Source organism: Xenopus laevis, chromosome 8S, assembly GCF_017654675.1.
Source record: "Xenopus laevis strain J_2021 chromosome 8S, Xenopus_laevis_v10.1, whole genome shotgun sequence".
NCBI lineage: Eukaryota > Metazoa > Chordata > Amphibia > Anura > Pipidae > Xenopus > Xenopus laevis.
Window position 1 is genome coordinate 10,914,074 of NC_054386.1, and position 22,787 is coordinate 10,936,860.

The 22,787-nt window shown below is 41.7% G+C and overlaps 1 protein-coding gene across 6 annotated transcripts in view; it reads right to left on the minus strand.

Moving 5' to 3' along the window:
• Positions 1-2,527: 2,527 nt before the first annotated feature.
• Positions 2,528-22,787, minus strand: part of klc1.S (kinesin light chain 1 S homeolog) — a 54,896-nt gene continuing 34,636 nt past the window's right edge. For 2 of the 6 annotated variants that reach the window (XM_018231870.2, XM_018231869.2), the window contains exons 14-16: positions 11,378-11,508; positions 6,424-6,490; positions 2,528-2,943 (exon numbers count right to left, since the gene is read on the minus strand). In XM_018231870.2, coding sequence (XP_018087359.1) covers positions 2,878-2,943; positions 6,424-6,490; positions 11,378-11,508 — 264 coding nt within the window. In that variant the 3' untranslated portion in view covers positions 2,528-2,877. Of the gene's footprint in view, positions 2,944-3,417; positions 3,468-6,423; positions 6,491-11,377; positions 11,509-20,538; positions 21,158-22,787 lie in introns of those variants that run through there. The other 4 variants (XM_018231871.2, XM_018231872.2, XR_005963745.1 and 1 more) reach the window with 4 other exon arrangements.

Consider the following 22,787-nt stretch of genomic DNA (forward strand, 5'->3'; position numbering starts at 1 on the left):
GTGCAGGCCCTGGTGCAGTTACACCCCCGGCTAGTTCCGCCACTGCTCCGTTCAGAATAAACGTGAATTGCAGTTGCAACCATTTTATCCCACTCCCATAGTGTTATAAATCAATATCCATGTATTTAGGAGCTTAAAGGACCAGTAACATCAATTTAAAAAAAAAAAAAAAAAATTCATTAGGAACTACAGAACCCACCAACACCTATTAAACTTTAAAATGGCAAAGTCTTCCCTGATGGAATAAAGCTACAACTTTACCTCAATTGTCACGGCTGCAGGAGTGCGTGTATATTTATTTTTTGAAGATTGGTTTCGCCTAAGCTACGGGTTCGGGGCACGGCACCCGGGCCATTTGACAAACGTGGTGAGTGACAAGCAATGCTGAATTTACCATATTCGAAATAGAATTGTTCCTTTTCAAGTTAAGGGCCTGGGGTTTGGACACGCAGGCCATCCTGTTCCACTCGTTGAGAATTACCTAGTGGTTGCCTGCTGTTTTTGTTGGTGTTTTTGTTTATGAGCTTTATGCTCGATTTATTTGAAGTGTTTAAACATTCAACAATTTAAAAGCAAGCCTTTAGGCCATCAATAAGTTGGTCCATTTAGAGATTAGAGCCAGCAATCCATTTTTGTGCCTTTATTTAGAAATAACTTACCGAAACTCCGATTGCGCTCCTCTTCAGAAAAGGCGACGATCCATCGTGCGGCGCTCGATTTCTCCTCCCTGGCTATCGCCTATAAGGAAGTCAGGGAGGAGAAATCGAGCGCCGCACGATGAATCACCCGATCGCCTTTTCTAAAGAGGAGCGCAAGCGGAGTTTCGGTAAGTTATTTCTAAAGAAAGACTTTGCGTTTTTAAAGTTTAACATGTGTTGGTGTGTTTTTTTTCATAGTATACTAAAAAATTTTTTAAAAAAATGTTGATGTTACTGATCCTTTAAATGGACATCCTACCCAAAACTCACTCTAATTGGCCTTTAGGCTGAACCCCACATTCTGAGCTCCCATAAGGAGGCCAACCCCACAGTTTGGAAACAACATTTAGGTTACTTTAAAAAAAAAATGGAAACTTGAAAATCCCAATAGGATTTTTTTTGGTGGACAGAGATTTCTGCTGGCTTTGTTACAATCAAGCACAAGGTATAGCCTTGATATTACAGAGAGAAAGGTAATAAGTGAAAAAGGAAGGATTGTTTAACTCTACGGGAGATGACATAGCTGCATTTCAGAGGTTTTTGGATAATGGATCCCATACCTGTACTTTGTACAAACCTACTGTACATCACTAATGTATGCCCACAGACCCTATGGCAAAATATACAGTACTTTTGAGACCAGTTGTCCATCCTAAAGGCCACGGTTACTATTGCATTATTGGGAACGCTGCTCTCTTTTCGTAAAGAATTCATAAAGCAGGAAATGATTTAAAGGTACACTATAATCAATATAGAACATTTCCATTGCTGGCATCTAAGCAATGTGCAATATTTAAATATGTTGCTTGATACGGGCTTCTCAGGAAAACCTGCGATGATCCAAATAGCCTCAACCACAGGCAATGCCTACGAATTCTAGTGCAAAGGATGATTGAACTCTGTGACACTTAGCGGTATATTTATAAAAGAGTGAGGTTAGAGGTCACCACAGTCCTCTAGAGCAGTAATCCCCAACCAGTGGCTCTGGAGCAACATGTTACTCATCAACCCCTTGGATGTTGCTCCCAGTGGCTTCAAAGCCGGAGCTTATTTTTGAATTCCAGGCTTGGAAGCAACTGTTGGTTTCATAAAAACAGATGTAATGCCAGAGTCTCCTGTAGGCTGCCAGTCCACATAGGGGCTACCAATAGCCAATCACAGCCCTTATTGGATATCCCCATGGACTTTCACACGCTTGTGTTGCTCCCCAACTCTTTTTACATTTAAAAGTGGCTCACGAGTAAAAAAGGTTTGGGACCCCTGCTCTAGAGGGAAATTCCAGCACTCTCCATTCATTTCTATGGGATTGTTAAAAGAGTATTTATTAACGGGTGAAAGTGAAAATTCATCCTTTGATAAAAACTCCTAAAGAAATGAATGTAGCGGAATTTCACTCTAGAGGACTGTGGTGATCTCAAACTTCACTCTTTGATAAATATGCCCCATAGACTTGCATTGGGCCCACGAATGAACACTACACGGCTACATTTTCTACCAATTATATAAGAGCAGGGATCTCCAACCTTTTGAACCCGTGAGCAACATTCAGAAGTAAAAGGAGTTGGGGAGCAACACGAGCATGAAAAATGTTCTTGGGGTGCCAAATAAGGGTTGTGATTGGCCTTTTAGTAGCCCCTATGTGGATTGTCAATCTATATTGAAACTCTGTTTGGCAGTGCACTTGGCTTTTATACAACCAAAACTTACCACCGAGCCTGGAATTCAAAAATAAGCTCCTGCTTTGAGGCCACTGGGAGCAACATCCAAGGGGTTGGAGAGCAACATGTTACTCACGAGCTACTGGTTGGGGATCACAATATAAAAGCATATACAGTATATAGATGTTTTTATACACATTGACCTCATACATTCTGCTGGTACGTAGCTGGAGGAGGGTTTCATGTAAATGGAAAGAATACTTCAGCTTCTGTAACAGTAGCCCAGTTATTCACAATATAACTCTACAAATGTAGCAAAAAGCAATTTACATACATACAGACCTATAAATAAACCGTTCCTTTAAAAAAATTGCTCTCATTGGATTCCTCTTCTTATAAAAGTAAAAAAGTCCACCAGCGAATCCCATAGATGCTTCTTATACAAGAGGATGAGGCAAAGCTTAGGGTATCTCAGTGCGGCTTTAATCGAGGGAATGTTGGCTAGCTTATTCGCATGAACCTTAATGAGCTAAGTCAGTGTGACTGGCACTCAGCCCTCTCGACTCGGTCAGACAATTATTTCGTTCCTGCATAAAAGAGAGGGGAGGAAAGGAAACAGATCAACACAAAACGTCTTTATAGCGGCAAGTACGGAGAATGCTAAGCCTCTGTGTGAGGATGATGGGTGGTACAGATAAAGATAACTCATAGGTACCGGACTATAGTGATGTGCGGGTCTGGTTTTTCCGGACCCGCACCCAACCCTAACCCGCCCTGCTCCAGCCCGCTCGCACCCGTGCTTCCAGGGTCCTTTTATAGACCTGCGCCACCCCGCCGATGACGGCACAATGTCACAAAAGGGGCGAGCAGACGCGAGACTATAAAACCGGAAGTCGGACGGGGAGAGCAGGAGAAGAGCTCAACCCGCATGCGGCCACAAGGAGCAGTGCGAGGTCGACCCAAACCCGTGGGTATCAGGTTGGCCCGCACATCACTACCGGACTGACTCTCTGCAAAACTAAAATTGGAAAAGAAAGACCCATAAACCATGATGTAAATACCTCTATGGTAGAATGAAAGCTCACACTGGTTTGCTACACTTTTCAGTATCCTATAGATAAGTAAAGAAACATTTCAAATGCAGCTCAGTTAGAATTTAATGAGAACACAAAGCCACTTGGATAGAGCAGTAAATAGTTATTTGGTATGAAAGCTCTCGGGTATATTAGTGGTTAGAATAGAACAATAGAACGAGCAATTAATGTGTTAGTAAGGTGCAGCAAAGCAGCTAGCAGTGAGAGAACATCTAGTAGTCATTATTATACTAGGGATGCGCAGAATTCACTATTTTGGATCCGGCCGAATCCTTATGTGAAAGAGTCGGCCGAATACCGAATCGAATCCTAATTTGCATATGCTAATTAAGGGTGGGAAGGGGAAAAATGTTTTACTTACTTGTTTTGTGATAAAAATTCACGCTATTTCCCTCCCCGCCCTTAATTTGCATATGCAAATCAGGATTCTATTCCGAATCTGAATCCTGCTGAAAAAGGCCGAATCCCGAACCGAATCCTGGATTCAGTGCATCCCTATAATAGACAAATACAAGAGTCCTCTGCACTCAACCCATTATCAATATATTTAAGACAGAGACATTTTGTGCTACTGCTACTGAAAAATGCCTTACCCTTTAAACAAAACAGGGATTATTTGTCCATATATTGCAATATATTTAAGATGAACAACTACGTCAAAGTCATCCCATATCTGGCCAGTCCTATGCTCAATTTTATCTGATTCATTAAGAATTCTATTGCTTCATTATACATTTTACAAAGGGACTAAGTTTTACCTGCAACTTGGCTGCAATATATGGACAAACAATCCCTGTTTTGTTTAAAGGGTAAGGCATTTTTCAGTAGCAGTAGCACAAAATGTCTCTGTCTTAAATATATTGATAATGGGTTGAGTGCAGAGGACTCTTGTATTTGACTATATGTATTTTGTGGTCACAGCCTCATTGCACCCCCGCCTAATGGTTTTAAAAATTAGTGGTGAGCACAACTTTCCCTTGTTTGTTATCCCTATAATAAACAGCACTAAGTTTGCCCAGGAGCAGAAATCCATAGCAACCAATCAGCAGGTAGCATTAACAGATCATCTGTTTAAAAGCAAACATCCCATTGGTTGTTATGGGTTACTGCTCTTGGGCAAACTTAGTGCCTTTTTTCCAGTCTATAAGAATAGAGCTATAAATGCTGTATCTTATAGCCTGCTGAAAAAGCCAAATCCTGAACCGAATCCTGGATTCGGTGCATCCCTTAATTATACAGTAGAAAAGCTGGGAACTAATGTGCAGGACTCATTTCTTCTAGTGACCATTTAATGACTTTAGAGGTTGTAACAGCTTAGCATCTGTGTATCCACTGAATTAAAGGTCACCTTTGAGTTGACTTAAGTATGACGTAGAGAGGGATATTCTGAGACAATTTGCAATAGGTTTTCATTTTTTATCATTTGTGGTTTTTGAGTTATTTAGCTTTTTATTCAGCAGCTCTCCAGTTTGCAATTTCATCAATCTGGTTGCTAGGGTCCAAATTACCCTAGCAACCATGCACTGATTAGTCCTGAAGAGAAAAAAAAGTTATAAAATAAAACAAACGTGTAGCCTTACAGAGTATTTGTTTTTTAGGTGGGGTCAGTGACCCCCATTTGAAAGCTGGAATGACTGAGAAGAAAAAGGCAAATAATTAAACTATAATTGAAGACCAATTGAAAAGTTGCTTATAATTGACCATTCTATAACATACTAAAAGTTAACTTAAAGGTGAACAACCCCTTTAAATTCCTGCATTACAGCCTTGTTTAGCAACAAGATTTAAAGGAAAACTATACCCCCAAAATGAATACTTAAGCAACAGATAGTTTATATCATATTAAGTGGCATTTAAAAAAATCTCATCAAACTGGTCTATATATTTAAGTAAATATTGCCCTTTTACATCTCTTGCCTTGAGCCACCATTTTGTGATGGTCTGTGTGCTGCCTCAGAGATCACCTGACCAGAAATACTGCAGCTCTAACTGTAACAGGAAGAAGTGTGGAAGCAAAAGACACAACTCTGTCTTTTAATTGGCTCATGTGACCTAACAAGTGTAGTTTGTTGGTTTGTTTGTGTGCACCGTGAATCATACGATCTGAAGGGGCAGCCCCTTTTTTTTTTTTTTTTTTTTTTAATGGCAGTTTTCTATTTATGATTACCCAATGGCACATACTACTAATAAAGTATATTATTATTAAAATGGTTTATTTACATGAAGCAGGATTTTACATATGAGCTGTTTTATGCAATATCTTTTTATAGAGACCTACGTTGTTTGGGGGGTATAGTTTTCTTTTAATGACATTATACACAGTATTTGTTTTTGGTAAAGAAATACACTGCTGTGTATAATGTCATTAGATTTGTGAGTTGCCCTGTACAATACCATATACATATATATACATATATATATACATATATATACATATACATATATACATATATATACATATATACATATATATATATATATATATATATATATATATATATATATATATATATATATATATATATATATATATATATATATAACCAAAGTGTCATATTTTCTACTAACTGTTAGGTAAGGGTCAGGACACACTGGCAGATTCAGGGAGATTAGTCGCCCGGCGACAAATCTCCTCTTCTTCGGGCGGCTAATCTCCCCAAACTGCCTCCCCGCCGGCTAAAATGTAAATCGACAGCGGGATGGGACTCAGATCGATTTTTTTCCAAAGTCGCCCGAAGTTTCCTTGTGAGGCAACTTCGTGCAACTTTGGGAAACGATGCGCACCGATTGCCATCCCGCCAGCGATTACCATTCTAGCCAGCGGAAGGCAGTTCGGGGAGATTAGTCGCCCCAAAGAAGAGGAGACTAATCTCCCTGAATCTGCCTGTGTGCCCTGACCCTAAATGAATATCTAGCAGCCTGGTAAGTACTAAGTCTACATCATGATGACATAACAGGTTACAGGCTTCTTACTTGCATGTGATCTTCAGCAGCATTGCCGCCCGTGTTAAGAACATTCAGAGAACTGGCACGCTTCATGCTGCAACCAGGACAGTGACCATGCAAGGATAAACCAATAAGAATCAACAACCTTATGAACACACACATACACAAGACTTCATCAAGGACACACTAAAATGTGTTGCTTTTATCTGCACCAGCGAATACTATTGAATTAATGTTGTATCTCGTAACTCTTATACTTTCTAGAATGGATGTATGAAAGTGAACGCTGGCGTCTTTTCCTTTTTCAGGGTGATAGGCTGCAAAAGAGCGTAATTTTTTTTGGGGGTAAGCAGCTTCCCCCCTACATTTCCTAACATATGGCAGATAAACTATACACTGGGCTCATGTGTAGGGCAATATAACAACTTTATTTTATTTTATTTAGGTTCCCTGGGTTTGTGTAATGTAATGTATTTGCTGCAACATATACGTCCATTGAAATTTAACTTCCCGCCGCATGCAACTTAGCCAATGCTTGCGCAAATTCACCGGCGTTCAGCGCCCTGGACACAACTTCGGATTTTAGTGAATTAGCATTGGCTTGGCGAATCTACGCCTGGCGAAGTGTTGCACTGTGAGCGAATCCGTCGCTGGCGAATTTTCAGAGGTTAGTGAATTTGCCCCATAGACTCCATTATAATCAAATAATCCAAGTTTTTAAAAATTTGTAATAATAAAACAGTAGCTTGTACTTGATCCCAACTGAGATATAATTAATCCTTATTGGAAGCAGAACCAGCTTATTGGGTTTATTTCATATTTATGTGATTTTATAGTAGACTTAAGGTATGAAGATCCAAATTATGGAAAGATCTGTTATCCGGAACACCCCAGGCAGGGGCGTAACTACAGAGGAAGCAGACCCTGCGCTTGCAGGGGGGCCCAGTAGAATAGGGGGCCCAGTAGGCCCTAATTAATAGCCAATTTTAATATGTCTGGGTAGAACAGGCCACCTTATCAATATTTTGGGGCCCTAAATTGAATCTGCTGTGGGGCCCAGTGACATATAGTTACGCCACTGACCCCAGGTCCCAAGTGTTCTGAATAACAGGTCCCATACCTGTATTATTCTGTAATGTTTAGAGAAGGTTACAGTATCATTTAATCTTTTATATGTTACAAGTAATGACAAGGAAAGCCTATTATACGGAGATGTGTCAGCAAATTGATAACTTTTTCACCTGGGCCCATGCTCTATTTATCTAAGGGGGTCATTTATCAAAGTCCAAATTTATCTCAATATTTTCTGAGACATACTCCGATCAAATCTGCTCTGGTTTTTTGCGCTTATTTATTATTACATTTTCCCTGAAATTTTGCTTTTGCCTGAAAACGTTGGGGTATTGCACAAAACCCAGTGCACAGCAAATAATCATTGGGACTTCTCCCATTGACTTATATGCAACCTCGACAGGTCTGAGACGCCTGATTTTCTGATTTGGACTTTTCCATCTTTGGGGTATAATAAATTCCAAAAAAATTGTGATTTTTTTAAAAGTCTGATTTTATTTAAAAAAAAAAAAATTTCATGATTTTTCTGAGTTTAGTAAATAACCCACTTAGTGTGTGCTGCCATCTTACCATTTTTTTTTTCACGACTAGATTTGTGCATGTGCAGTTTTATAAAGGCAGAAAACATATTGTTCTGTGTGTGCTCATAGCTAACATAGATGCAAGGGACCCCTGTTAAAAAAAAGGGGGGGGGGGGTAATGAGTTTGAGATGGCATGGTACTTAGATAAAGTTCCAGGCTAGTGCAATTTTTACCAAAGAGAAGCACTAGCCCTGGGGAAAAAGTTGGCAATTCCTTTCCATGAGGGAAAGGGTGTGCCTAATTAATTGGCCAACCAGTGAAACAGGCTTTGCTTATCCTTTAAAGGAGAACTAAACCCTAACAATGAATATGGCTAAAAATGCCATATTTAATATAGTGAACTTATTGAACATATTTAATATAGTGAACTTATTGTTTCAGCTTGTCAATAGCAGCAATGATCCAGGACTTCAAACTTGTCACAGGGGGTCACCATCTTGGAAAGTGTCTGTGACACTCACATGCTCAGTGGGCTCTGATTGGCTGTTGAGAAGCTAAGCTTAGGGGTCGTCACTAATTATCCAGCAGAAAATGAGCTTCCCTGGCTGTAATATAAGCTGATGCTACAGGTTTGCTGATTATTAAATTCTGATGCTAATTGCACTGGTTTCTGTGCTGCCATGTAGTAATTATCTGTATTAATTACTAATCAGCCTTATATTGTGACATTTCTATTCTATGTGTACTGTATATTGTGAGTGGGTCCCTAAGCTCAAGTGACAGCAGCACAGAGCATGTGCAGTGAATCAGCAGAAAAGATGGGGAGCTACTGGGGCATCTTTGGAGACACAGATCTTTACTGCTAAAGGGCTGTGGTTGCCTTGAGCTGGTACAGAAGCCCAAAACATAATGTACAACATTTCTAGCTACTTTAAGCTTTAGTTCTCCTTTAACCCAGACATAGTTCATCACCATGTTTACTGAAGCCTTTTCCTCTGTTCCAGTGACTTTACCACTGACAATTAACTGGACAGAGTCACACACACGACATGATCATCCTTTATAAATGTAAAAATATTGTTGGCTTTATAACAGCAGCTCAGTCAGGTATTGGCAACTGCTATGGACTCTATGTAAAACATTTCAAGCACATTCATTCCCAAATCTACATTGTGAGAGCAGAGGATATACTTAGATATTTTCAATACCGTTTAGGTTTATAGAAAACCAATATGGCAGAATTAGAGTGCAGATAAAAACACTTAGCATTAGTGGAAGCCCATGCAGGAAGAAACGGAGCATTGAACGGACACAAAGATTGGTTAACAACATGTCCATTAGGTTATTAAACTTAATAAAAACACTTTCTAGGGCTATAAACATCAACATTCTTAAAGCTGACGTCACAGACATTACATGAAGTTTAGTAGATAATTAATTGCAAAATAAAAAAAAACGATGAACCATGTTTAAAACCGCTTAGTCGATTTATTTACAAACAAGTTCTGCAAAAATTATAGACAAGCGACTGTAAATAAATACATTTTTAGTGTAACCAGTCTTTTTGCTCAGCCACAGCCAATGACATTTGGGGGAACAAATGGAAAACTAGGAAGAGAAAACAAGAGCTCGTAGCTATTCGGTGCTTCTCACGAGTTCATTTTAAGAAATATTTATTCTATGTGAATGCTTTAGCAAGGTGTCCGTTTTGAAACAGATGACCAGAAAATCATCCCAGCTAAAGTGGTTGTTATGGGTAACTAGTACAGAACTGTCTGCAACTGGCCAACAACCCTTCACCCATGGGGGCAGATTTACTAACGGGTGAAGTGGCTAACGCTACAGACAATTCGCTACAGACCGCAAGGACATCACCGATTTACTAACGGGCGCAGGCGCCAATTCACTAGTGAAAAAGATAGACGCTAGTGATCATTCACACTCTATCGCCAGGCGACTTTTCACTTTAGCGAATGGACGTTACTCCACAAATTCAGTAAAGTGCGGATTTCACTGAACGTTTCCTCTTTCGCCAGAGTTGCCTTTGCCACCTCAGACCAGACGAAGTGTTATAAAGCAGCGAAATCTTCCTCAATCTTCTGTCACTTACATTATATCTGAAAATGCATCAAAAATGCCGGCGTCTTTTCCTTTTTTCAGCCTGATTGCCTGCAAAAGTCCTAAGAAAGCTAAGAAACTTTTTTGGGTAATCGGTTGTCCCCATACATGTGTAATTTGTAAGTATTTGCACCAACATTTAACAAAGTTATAAAATTTCTCGCCCTATGCAAATTGAACTGAGCAAAAGATCCCTAGCGAAGTTTCGCTAGGCAGAAATGAACGCACCCGCACTCGCAGATAAACTCCGAATACAAAAATCACGAAAAATTTGTGATTTTTTTTTTTCATAAGATCGGACTTTCAGAATTTATTAAACCCTGAGAATGGAAAAGTCCGAATCTTAAAATCTGGCATCTCAGACCTGTCGGGTTTCATATAAGTCAGTGGGAGAAGTCCCAATGATTTTTTGATGTGCGCTGGGGTTTCGTGCGATACCCCAAGGTTTTCGGGTGAAAATTCTGAAAAAATCGTGAAAATCAGATGAAAAAAATCCCACAAAGCTCATTTTCGGGAAAATGTAATAATAAATAAGCGTAAAAACCCTGATTGGATTTGATCGGAGTTTGTAGCAGAAAATATTGAGATAAATTCGGACTTTGATAAATAACCCCTTAAAGTATGAAGATCCAAAATACTGAAATATCCGTTATCCAGAAAAGCCCAGGTCCCGCTGCACAGGTGGAACATTCAACACACACCTCTACCTATGGCATTACCGAGGCAACTGCAACTGCATTTTAAAATTGGCCGGTAAAAAAGATGACTGATCCCAATGTTATTAATAAGGAAAAAAGATAAAAATATCTGAAGGCCGGTAGGCAACCCTACCTTCCTCAGACCCTGGGGTAATGTGATCCCATTTATAAAGGAAGGGAAAATCCAATCACAGCTTTTAATTTTTATGGAACAAATCACTTTTGCTTCAGGGGTCACAGATATGGATATTTTTTTATCTTGAAGGGTATTTCTCTCACTGCCAGCTATGGACAGTAGAAATAACTGAAGCTCCAGCATCTGCATAGACAATGGTTTTAAAAATATCACTTTCCAACTTTACAATAAATACATTTCATGGCTTTTATTTATTTTTTTAAAAACCCAGTAAAACTGTTTTTTGCTTGGGTTCTCTGCAATCCCTCCAAACTCTATCATATATTTCTTTCACACGCAGCACATTCAAGTCTTTTAGGTCTTTAACTTTGTACATAATTTGCTCAGGAGCCTACTCCACCAATCACATTATCACATGCTAAGCATTGATAATTACCCAGGATTCTTTGCTTCACCCTCGCGTGTACTTCCTCCTTTTAGCTTTCTAACCAGTTTCTCACTGCTTCGCCGAATAGAAGCTCGAAGTTTACTAAAGGAACCACTGCGCTTTAGAGATCCAGTGCCATCCTGAAAATAAAAAGAGACATTTAAATGCCATTAAATTGCTTAGAACATCAGACAAAATGGGGGCCAAACGGGGGGTAATTTAAACTTTACGTGCAAGTAATAAGCTGAATGACTGACGTGTAGAGTTGACCAGCGATCAGGTAACTGTCGGGAGTGCCGACTGTCACATATAAGATTTTATAAGTGACTAGCCAGCCGTTTGCCATTGAAATCAAGGCAATAGGTACATGGCGTATTAAGAGATTGCCTGTACACTCCAGTATGACAATGTCTGGTTTAAAGGGGACTAAAAGTGTGCGTATTCCAAGTAAGGAATTAAAGGATAAGTAAACCTTAAAAATAAGTATGTGTAAAATTGACGAGGGGGCTATTCTAAGCACTTTTGCAATGTACATTCATTATTTATTTATTTTTAATTCCTAGATATTTAAGGATACATGTACTGTTAACATGAATTTATTTTGTTACAACAGCGCCATTTTCCAACCAGTCTGACCACGAAGTAGTCAAGGAAGTTGTCAGGAGAAAGAAAGAGGCTGCTCTGATGTTCTTCTGCTTAGGAAAGATTTGAGAAAGGTTTCTAATTTTCTTCCTAATCAGAAGAACATCAGAGCAGCCTCTTTCTTTCTCCTGACAACTTCCTTGACTACTAAGTGGTCAGACTGTTAGGATACTGACCAGCAGGTGGAGCTGTTGTAACAAAATTAATTCATGTTAACAGTACATATATCCTTTAATATCTTGGAATTAAAAACAAATAAATAATGAATGTACATTGCAAAAGTGCTTAGAATAGCTCCCTCATCAATTTTACATTCACTTATTTTTAAGGTTTACTTATCCTTTAATTTTCTGACAAGCGTATGTTTTGTCAGTACAAGAAGGGCTGACAAAAGGGAGTTAGTAAAAAAAAAAAAAAAGTAATGCATGCAGAATAAATTGAAAGTGAATGCTACTTGAAGGCAGCTATGATGTATAATATAGGCGTATGTTTTTCTTGTACCCTTGAAAAGTTGAAGGCAGTGTAAAAAGATATATGCATTAAAGATGTATTCAACATTTTCCACAAGTAGTTCACAAGAATTTAGCTGAAAAACTTATCAAAGTGCACCGATTACCTTCCCACCGGCGATTTACATTCTAGCTGACGGGAGGCAGTTCCGGGAGGTTAGTCGCCTGAAGAAGAGATTAGTCACTGGACGATTAATCTCCCCATATGTCTCTACCTAAGAGAATCCTCATATCTGATTGCATGGGTTGTCCTGGGCAAGCAGCGAGTTGTACGGTATCAGACTGACCCATGGGCAAATTGGTTGGATGCTTTACAGGATGGGCCAGTGCACGGCTACCTTAAGAATAATTTTTGCAAATATATGCAGATGTCACTTATTTTGGAAGAGATTGTTCAGGTGGGTGAGTCTCTAGAATCAACTATGGCGAGAGTTGTAAATTGGCTTGCATAGTAAAAAAAAAAAAAAAAAGATAGAATTGGTGATTTCCTACACATATTTAAAGGCCCAAGTCTGCAGTTTCCTTAAAGGAATTGTTCAGTGTAAAAATAAAAACGAGGTATTCACTCACTGAACAGTTGTGTTCCATGTGGCCCCACCCCCTTTCAAGTCACTGACTAACTCAGAGTTAGAGAGCTGAAAAGCAGGAAGTAGTGTTCTGGCTATTATGTTACACATCCAGTCACTCCAGCCTTTATACATTACATTTTTGACTAACTAACTATATTAGAAACGTTATTTATTTTGCACAGCCTATTTATTTACCCAGTTTTTATTTTCCACACTGAACTGTTCCTTTAAAAGAAAGTTTTTAATCAAAGCAGTGCAAATGCTTACCCAACTCTACTACAAACCCCAGCCACTAAACTGTGCAGGCTTCAGTTGGCTCATCATTTTGCTTCATCGTGAGCAAGAAAACATTTGCCACTAAACCTTTTTTGGCCCAGCATGTAGGCACAGGGATTCATTCAATCAATAAAGTGCATTTATTCAAATGAAATGCTCTAGTAATGTCACGTGATACATTTCACTAGTACATAGCTATTTGTGATTTAGATTTTAGATTTATAGATAAATAATCAATCACCTACATAAACACTGCACATAACAATACACTTTCTAAGAAGTTGTATTTAATAAAACGGTCATTATTTGGATAAGAAAGATGCCAAAGATCAGTGGAGAGATATATCAGCAATAACGATTCTTAATTGTTGAAATTTCCTTAAAGGAGAACTAAACCCTAAAAATGGCATATTTTATGTAGTGAACTTATTGCACGAGGCTAAAGTTTCAGCTTGTCAATAGCAGCAATGATCCAGGACTTCAAACTTGTCACAGGGGGTCACCATCTTGGAAAGTGTCTGTGACACTCACATGCTCAGTGGGCTCTGATTGGCTGTTGAGAAGCTAAGCTTAGGGCTCGTCACTAATTATCCAGCAGAAAATGAGCTTCCCTGGCTGTAATATCAGCTGATGCTACAGGTTTGCTGATTATTAAATTCTGATGCTAATTGCACTGGTTTCTGTGCTGCCATGTAGTAATTATCTGTATTAATTACTAATCAGCCTTATATTGTGACATTTCTATTCTATGTGTACTGTATATTGTGAGTGGGTCCCTAAACTCAGTAAGTGACAGAGCATGTGCAGTGAATCAGCAGAAAAGAAGATGGGGAGCTACTGGGGCATCTTTGGAGACACAGATCTTTTTTTTTTTTTTAAACTTCTTTTTATTGATTTTAACAACAATGCATCCACACGAAGAGACACAAATCACAGAAAAAAAAAAAAAAAAAAAAGGAAAAAAGAAAAAGAGAAAGGAAAGGTAGAGGAAAAGGAAAGTAAAGTAGAGGAGGGCGGAGTCGAACGTACAGAGTAATCATACACAATAACACAATGCCAACATTCTAGACCTCAAAAAACATGTGGGCTGTTAGTTGCAGGGTTAAGCACCCAGATCATCCAAATGTCTATGAACTTGTCCATACAGCCTCTAGCAAAATAGGCAGCTTTGTAGCATGGCAGTGCCTTATTAACTAATTCTTTCCAGGTAGCAAGTGTTGGAGGATCAGGCCTGTTCCATTTCAAAATTATCTGTTTACGTGCATAGTACATTAACAATTGAAGCAATATTCTGTCGGAACCCTTGTCAACAAATCCCTTCGTCAAACCCAAGAGCGCCAGTGCTGGGTCCAGAGGTAACTCGAGGACCATTATTTTAGATATAAAGGCGGTTAATTGTGTCCAGTAGGTCACTAGTTTGGGGCAGGCCCATATCATATGTAGCCAAGTCCCCGGGTGGCCACACCCTCGAGTACAATTGGCGTCTCTGGTGGGAGTGATGTGGTGGAGGCGCTCAGGAGTTAAGTAGGAGCGATGTAGGAATTTCACCTGAATCAGCTTGTCTCTGCTGGCAATCAAGGGTTGAGTCAGTAACCGGAGAATTTCCGACCACTTATCGGGATCTAAGTCCACTATGTCTAAAAGCCATTTGTCATAAGTGCGGAGCTGCTGTCTGTCTTGCCATGATTGAATAGTTTGGTAGATAGTGGAGAGAGGTTTGGGTACATCCTGCAGTTGTAGTTTGGTTTCCAATTCGGAAGCTTGGATAAGTGTCAGAGGACCAACGAGTTGCTTTTTTGCTGCATGATGGAGTAGGCAGCTCCTAAAATATGCCGCCTGGGTAACTGGAAACGAGGTTTGCAGTTGGTCTCTACTGAGGAATTGGTCCTGGGGGAACAAATCTTTCACAAATCTCAGGCCGGCTGTTGCCCAAATATGATAGTCGGGGATGTCCAGCATAAGAGGGAGATTCACATTGCGCCATAGTGGAGCATGAGGGGAGTACACAGTCAGGCCCTTGGGGGTGAAAATAGATTGTGTGACTTTCCAGGCTGTGATAGTGGTGATCATGGACCTGGTGACCATTGGGTGTGCCTCCCTTCCCCTGTATACCAAGAGCCGCAGGGCCTCCCTTGACCCCAAAACGGCAGCTTCCAGGGTCACTGCCGAGTTCGAGCAGTCTGACTCAAACCACCATCTACTTGTCACCAGAATTGCCGCCAAGTAATAGTGGTATAGGTTGGGCAATGCCAGGCCACCTGCCTGAGTTGAGCGTTGTAAAGTGGAGAAGCTTATCCTCGGGTTTTTGTTGTCCCAAATGAAAGAGCGGAGTTGTGAGTCCACATGAGAAAAAAAACATTTAGGCAAGCAGATCGGTGTATTTCTGAAAACATACAAAAATTTAGGGAGAAATTTCATTTTGACCAGGTTGAGTCTGCCATACAGCGAAAGAGGAAGCGAAGCCCAAAGTGAAAATTTAGTTTTCATGTCAGTGAGGATGGGGTCAATATTGAGTTTCCTATACTGAGTGACATCTCGTGTAACCTGAATCCCAAGATATGTGAATTTGTCCACCCATTGGAGTGGGGAGTCGGGGGGTAGGTGGTTTTTGGCCTCAACATCTATCGCGAATAGGGTGGATTTTCCCCAGTTCACTTTCAAGCCCGAGAACTTACCGTTCTCATCAATAACACTAAGGAGATTGGTCAAGGAGCGGTTGGGGCTGTCTAGGAATAGAAGTAAATCGTCTGCGTAAAGGGCAATTTTTTCCACTAGGTTACCCCTAATTAAACCGCCAATGTCCGGCTTATTTCTGATTATCTCGGCCAAGGGTTCCATAGCTAGGCAAAACAGGAAGGGTGAAAGCGGGCAGCCTTGCCTGGTGCCCCTCTGTAGTGCAAAGGTGGGGGATAGCATATTATTCGCTCTAATTTGGGCCGTGGGAGAATTATACAGTGCCTGAAGCCAGCAGAGGTACCGGGGACCAAAGCCGAAGCGCTTTAGGGTCTGCCAGAGGAAGGGCCATTCGACCGAGTCGAAGGCCTTCTCCGCGTCCAGAGCCGCTATCGCCCGAGTACCCATGTTATCATGTTGCAGTTGGAGGTGAGTAAAGAGCCTCCTGATGTTCACATCAGTAGCTCTAGTGGGTATGAACCCAGTCTGATCAGAGTGTACTAGATCTTTCATAAAAGGCTTGAGCCTGTTCGCCAGGATCTTAGCTAGCAATTTGGCGTCAAAATTTATAAGGGATATCGGGCGATAAGCGGAGCACTGAAGTGCGTCCTTCCCTTTTTTGGGTATTAAGGATATGAAGGCCTGCGACATGGACAGAGGTGTGGTACCCCTGCTGGCTATTTCGTTCATTAGACCAGTTAGGTGGGGTCCCAGCAATTGTAAGTGGTGTTTGTAGAACTCGGCTGGGAGCCCGTCTGGGCCCGGGGCCTTGCCTGTGGGGGAAGCTTTCACTGCCTCTTCCACCTCCTCAAGTGTTATGGGCGCTTCCAAGAGTATCTGGCTGTTGTCAGAGAGGTATGGCAGCTGAGCGGCTCCCAAATATGTGAGAATGTCCTCATCAGTTTGCACTGATTTGGCAGAATATAAATCCTGGTAAAACTGTTTGAAGGCATCTAAGACACGGCGGGGGTGCGTGACCAGGGTGTCAGTGGCATCTCTGATAAGGGGGATCGTGGCCGTGGGTCTGTCTTCCCTGGCTAACATTGCTAGGAGTTTCCCCGCCTTGTCCCCAGACTCAAAAATCGTGTATTGCTGTCTGAGTATGTGTGCCTGTGCACGTTCTATGGAGGCTAATGAAAGGAGACGGGCTGCCTGGAGCCACTCATTCCTCATCTCGTCCGTGGGGTCCCCTAGGTAAGCCTGTTCTTTTTCGGCGGTCTCTGCCTCTAGTGAATCAATCTTTTGAGCAAGAGATTGTTTGGCCTTGCTGATCCCCGAAATATAGGCTCCCCGTGTTGTGGCCTTGAAGGCATCCCATACAGTGAAAAGATCTGCTGTGTGGGGGTTTATTTGCCAGTAGTGAGAGACTGCGGGGTGTACTATGGCTTCCACTGTTGTGTGTCCCACCCAGTGAGGGGGAAGCCTCCATATCCTATCGGGCGGATCAGGGTGCAATCTAAGTGTTAGCGTAAGCGGGGCATGGTCCGATATGCCTCTCGGCAGGTATTCTATCTCTTGTATGAGCGGCAAGGACTCAGGTAGGGCAAAGACCAAATCAATGCGGGAGTGGGTTTTATGAGAGGCCGAGTAACATGAAAACTCTCTTTTTAGGGGGTGTTTCCACCTCCAAAGCTCCGTGAGGCTGTTAGTGCAGGCCCAGGTGCCCAAGGGAAGCTTGCTATAGTGAGTACCCGTCAGTGTATCGGTTGCCGGTTGCAGCACCGCATTGAAGTCCCCAAAGAGCAGAGTTGGAGCAGGGGTGAAACTCGCTAAGGAAGTAGTGATTAGTGTCAGTAGCTGGTCATCAGCTGCAGGGGGAAGATAAATGGAGGCTAACGTAAGGAGGAGCCCATTAATCTGTGCTTGCACTATGACATAGCGTCCGTTGGGGTCCTGTTTGACTTGCCTTACCTGGAAGTTAAGTTTTTTGTGCACTAGGATAGCCACCCCCCTTGAGTAGGACGAGTATGTGGACTGAAAGGTTCTGCCTACCCATGCCCGTTTTAGTGCCAAAATTTTCTGCCCAGTTAAGTGGGTCTCCTGCAAGAGGAGTACGTCAGGTTTATACCTCTTGACAAAATCAAAAACAAGGGTACGTTTCAATTTGTCACCTAACCCCCTAACGTTCCAGCTAATGATCCGTAGGTCCGCCATGTGTGTGATGAATATATGGTTGGAGCCGCACAGTGCCACTCCCCTGCCTGGAGTTCGGTCCCCCCCTCAAGAGAGCATAGAAAGAAGAGAATTGAAAAAGAAAGGGAAAAGAGTAGAAGAAGAAACATGTAGTGACAGTGATAGACATTTCAAAGCACATAAAATATTACAGGTACACGTATCGAAACAGTCGAGATTATCCCGTGTCCTGTGAGTCCCAATGTTCTTGGCTGCTACCAAGAATCCCCCCACCCTGACCCTTCTGGAACACGAAGAGTCCCGATACCCTAAACTGACTGCCTAAGCGGGAGGCACCCCGTAACTATCTGGAAAGGTAGTTCGTAACTTAATAACAGTGAACGGCTAGAGCCAAATAAGCAATTTTACCCTTCTGGAAAGAAGTGTCGTAGGCGCTTGGATTGCCTGGCGAGGGCCGCCCAGGCCGATGCCTGCATCCAGGGACTTTGCCGTGCCCCACCATGATAACTGTCTCAGCGCTTGTCAAGCCACAGCCCCACTTCTTCAGGGTCTGTGAAAAATCGGACCTGCTGGCCATCAACGACCCGGAGCCTGCTAGGGTACAGCATACCGTATTTGATGCCTTTGTCACGGAGCCGCTTCTTGACATCCTGGAACGTGCGGCGTTGCCGTTGGACTTCTGCAGAGAAGTCGGGATAAAATTGTAGAGTAGCGTTGAGGTATTTAACTTCCCCTTTCTTCCGCGCTGCCAGCAGGATGGCGTCTCTGTCGCGGTAATTCAGTAGACGGAGGATGAAAGGCCTAGGTGGAGCCCCTGGAACTTGCCTCGTTGGGATCCTATGGGCCCGTTCCACCGTGTAGGCCGTAGACAGGGCAAGCGGTGCCAGGAGGTCTTTAATCAGTTGTTCAATAAAGTCAGCCGGGCTTAGGCCTTCGGAGCCTTCTGGCAGGCCTATGATGCGCACGTTGTTGCGACGCGTTCTGTTTTCAGCGTCCTCTGCTCTCTGCGATAAAAGCTTGACTTGGCGCTGCAGCTCCGCTATAGCCGGCTGTTGTTGGCGCAGCGTGTCCTCCGCCTCGCTGATGCGATGTTCCGTCTCCGTCACCCGGCTGCGAATTTTCGCCAAGTCGGCCCGGAACAGAGCGATCTCCGTTTGGATCTCAACACGCAGATCATCCATCTTGGCCGATATCGCTGTCTGGGACTCTTTAATGGCCCCCAGCAGCATGCTGGATTCAGGGGAGATATCGGCCGGCCGTTCCGGGTCAGTGCCGGAGGGATCAGACATACCTGTGCGCGTGTCTGTGCTGGTGCAGGCCGCAGGCCTCGATAAGATGGCGTCGCCCTCGCCCCGGCGGTGTTGTTTAGGGGCAGTATGGAGGGACCTTGAGCGTCGGTTGCGGCTGCGGGCACTCATATGACTGTCCTGATAGTATCCCCCAGGGTCTGGAGGGTGAGATGCAGCTCTAGGATGTGGCAGGGTATGCAATCAGGATGGGTTCCACACAGAGCTCTAGCCGAACACGTCTTCCCGCTCGCCCTACATAGCCACGCCCCCGGAGACACAGATCTTTACTGCTAAAGGGCTGTAGTTGCCTTGGGCTGGTACAGAAGCTCAAAACATCATGTACAACGTTTCTAGCTACTTCCTTAGTTTAACTGGCCTTGTCCTTTAACTCTCATGACAGAAGTGAAATGAAGTGTATGTTAATAACCGGTAAAAAGAAGTTGGCTATATTTCAGATTTTTTTTGTCTTGTGATCAAGAAAAAAATGTCAGAGAATAAAGGTATCCTAACAAAAAAATAAAAATTATATATATATATATAGATAGATAGATAGATATGAAGATATTTTAAATTCCCAGTGTGCATTCCTGATTCTGTGGATTACTGAATATTTGGCATGGAATAGCACCTGGGTATATTATACCTCAGCGTCGGCGTGCTGGAACCATTGGAATCTATATATATATATCTATATATATATATCTATATATCTATATATCTATATATCTATATATCTATATATCTATATATATATATATATATATATACTCACACACACACAAAAGCCATGATATATCTTGTAAATTATATCCTTATAAATGGTGACATCAGTTATAAACGATGAGTTCTGATGTAATTTCTGTCACATGACTCACTGAAACTTGTGGATTATAATAAATAAAGTACCCCCAGTTGCAAAATGAGGATATTAGAAGTTATCTGGTAGTTCCATGACCTGTATAAAAACACTCTACCTTGTGTTATTATTTTGTCATGAAACTCCTCGGTAACTTATAATATCCTTATATTTTACAATGTGAAAATATCACTCAACAGATAAAAGACACACTTATGAGTCATGGGTTTCATAGAGTTTATTAGAAGTTAGAAAGATATACACACAATTGCACACAAAGGTTAGTAGAAGAAGCACAATTGGAAAAAGTCACACTAAGACTGAAACAGCTCAGAATATATTACAAATTAAATTGTGAAGACCCATAAGCCAAACTGCTGGTAACCATAACGTGGGTCTCCATGAGATTCCACACGCTGCAGCGCATGCCTTTATTCTACAGCTCAGACTTCTATAGAGTGGTCCTGACCATGCCGTAATTGGACCTCATAGTATTTATTTACCTTCTTTAGAGAGCAAACAGCTTACATAGGCTTTCCTACAATGTTATGGCATACTACATTATAATAGCACATTGCTTTTTAACCAAATGACAGTTTCTTACAGCTAGATTCCAGTCTGGCAAAGCTACAGATGTACAGGATTCAGGAAAAAAAGTAAGAGTTGCCTTTACGGCAGAAATGAGCAATTTACAAGGAAGTGCATGGCAGCTTGAGCAAAAATCCTAAAACAGACTATAGTTAGGGCACAGCAGTCAGTACTGGAGAAAGAGGTTAAAGCTTGAAGATGATGTACACCCGTCATGCAGGAGACAGAATTAGAATCACACAAGGCATCTAGGCCTGTCAGACAGAAATAGAGAGAGAGAGAAATCTCCATGAAACTGTTAGATCAATAATCAACAGCTCTCAGCTCAAAGTAGCTTTGATCTACAGTATTTCTAGGTCCTTCGTTTGGGAGCGGTTGAAGGACAAAACGCATCAGTTAATAGTGCTGCTCCAGCAGAATTCTGCACTGAAATCCAGTTGTCAAAAGAGCAAACAGATTTTTGTATATTCAATTTTGAAATCTGACATGGGGCTAGACATATTGTGAGTTTCCCAGTGGCCCCCAATATTGTGACTTGTGCCAGCGCTTTAGGATGGAACTACTTTCTGGCAGGCTGTTATTTCTACTACTTAATGTAACTGAATCAGTCTCAGTGGGACTTGGCTTTTACTATTGAGTGTTGTTCCTAGATCTACCAGGCAGCTGTTATCTTGTGTTAGGGAGCTGCTATCTGGTTACCTTCCCATTGTTCTCTTGTTAGGCTGCTGGGGGGAAAGGGAGGGGGGTGATATCACTCCAACTTGCAGTACAGCAGTAAAGAGTGACTGAAGTTTATCAGAGTACAAGTCACATGACTGGGGGCAGCTGGGAAAACTGACAACATGTCTAGCTCCATGTCAGATTTTAAAATTGAATATAAAAAAAATCGGTTTGCTTTTTTGAATAATGGATTTCATTTCAGAAGTCTGCTGGAGCAGCACTTTTAACTGATGTGTTTTGAAAAAAACATGTTTTCCCATGACGGTATCCCTTTAAAATTGATTCGAATTGCTTTAACTTCTGTCCTGACATTGATCAGAAAAGGCACAGACAAGACTACTTTAAACGGGGCTCTATCTAACTTAAAATCACTAAGTTATTTGGAAAAGAAAAAACAGGAAAAACTGAATGTGAATTGTAGACATGGGGCAGATTAAACAACAGATACAAACCATGCAAGCCACTTATAAACAGCTTTATCATAGCAGTAAACAAAGATTAGACTGGTGGATACGAGGAATATTAAAAAAGCAGTAGCTGGCCAATGCAAAAAACCCAGTAGTATTATTCACCCACCTCCCTATTAGAACTGTTAATTATTAATGTAATATTAATGTAATAAATAGCACTAAGTTTGCCCAGATGGGGAGATTAGTCAGCCAGCAATAAATCTTCTTTACTGCAGGCACCTTATCTCCCCGAAATGCCTTCCTGCCAACAAGAATATAAATCCCCGACGGGATGCCATACAAATCGCTTCGGATTTCCGAAGTCGCCCGAAGTTGCCTCGTGAGGTAGAGTCCTGGAGCAGGTTGAGTACCCGCAGGTTACCCACAAAAAAAGTGGGCACCATGCGGAATGAGGAGAGAATTTTCAGGTGCAGGTATACCCGCAGGTCTGATCTAAATTTCTTATCTTATGTAATATTGTCTATATTTTACTCCTTTTAAAGTTTTACAAAACTTGTTTTTGTCCCGCCCACTTTTGATGACATCACTTCCGGTTTGCAGCAACAGCATTTCCGGTTTGATGGTGGTCGGTGGGTTGCGGGTCTGGTTGCGAATAAAGCAGTTGCGGGCCCGGGTCGGGTAGCGGATCAAAGTGGGTAAATATGCGGGTTGCACTTCAGGTAGGGGGCTGCGGGTCTTAGAAACTGGTTCCGCG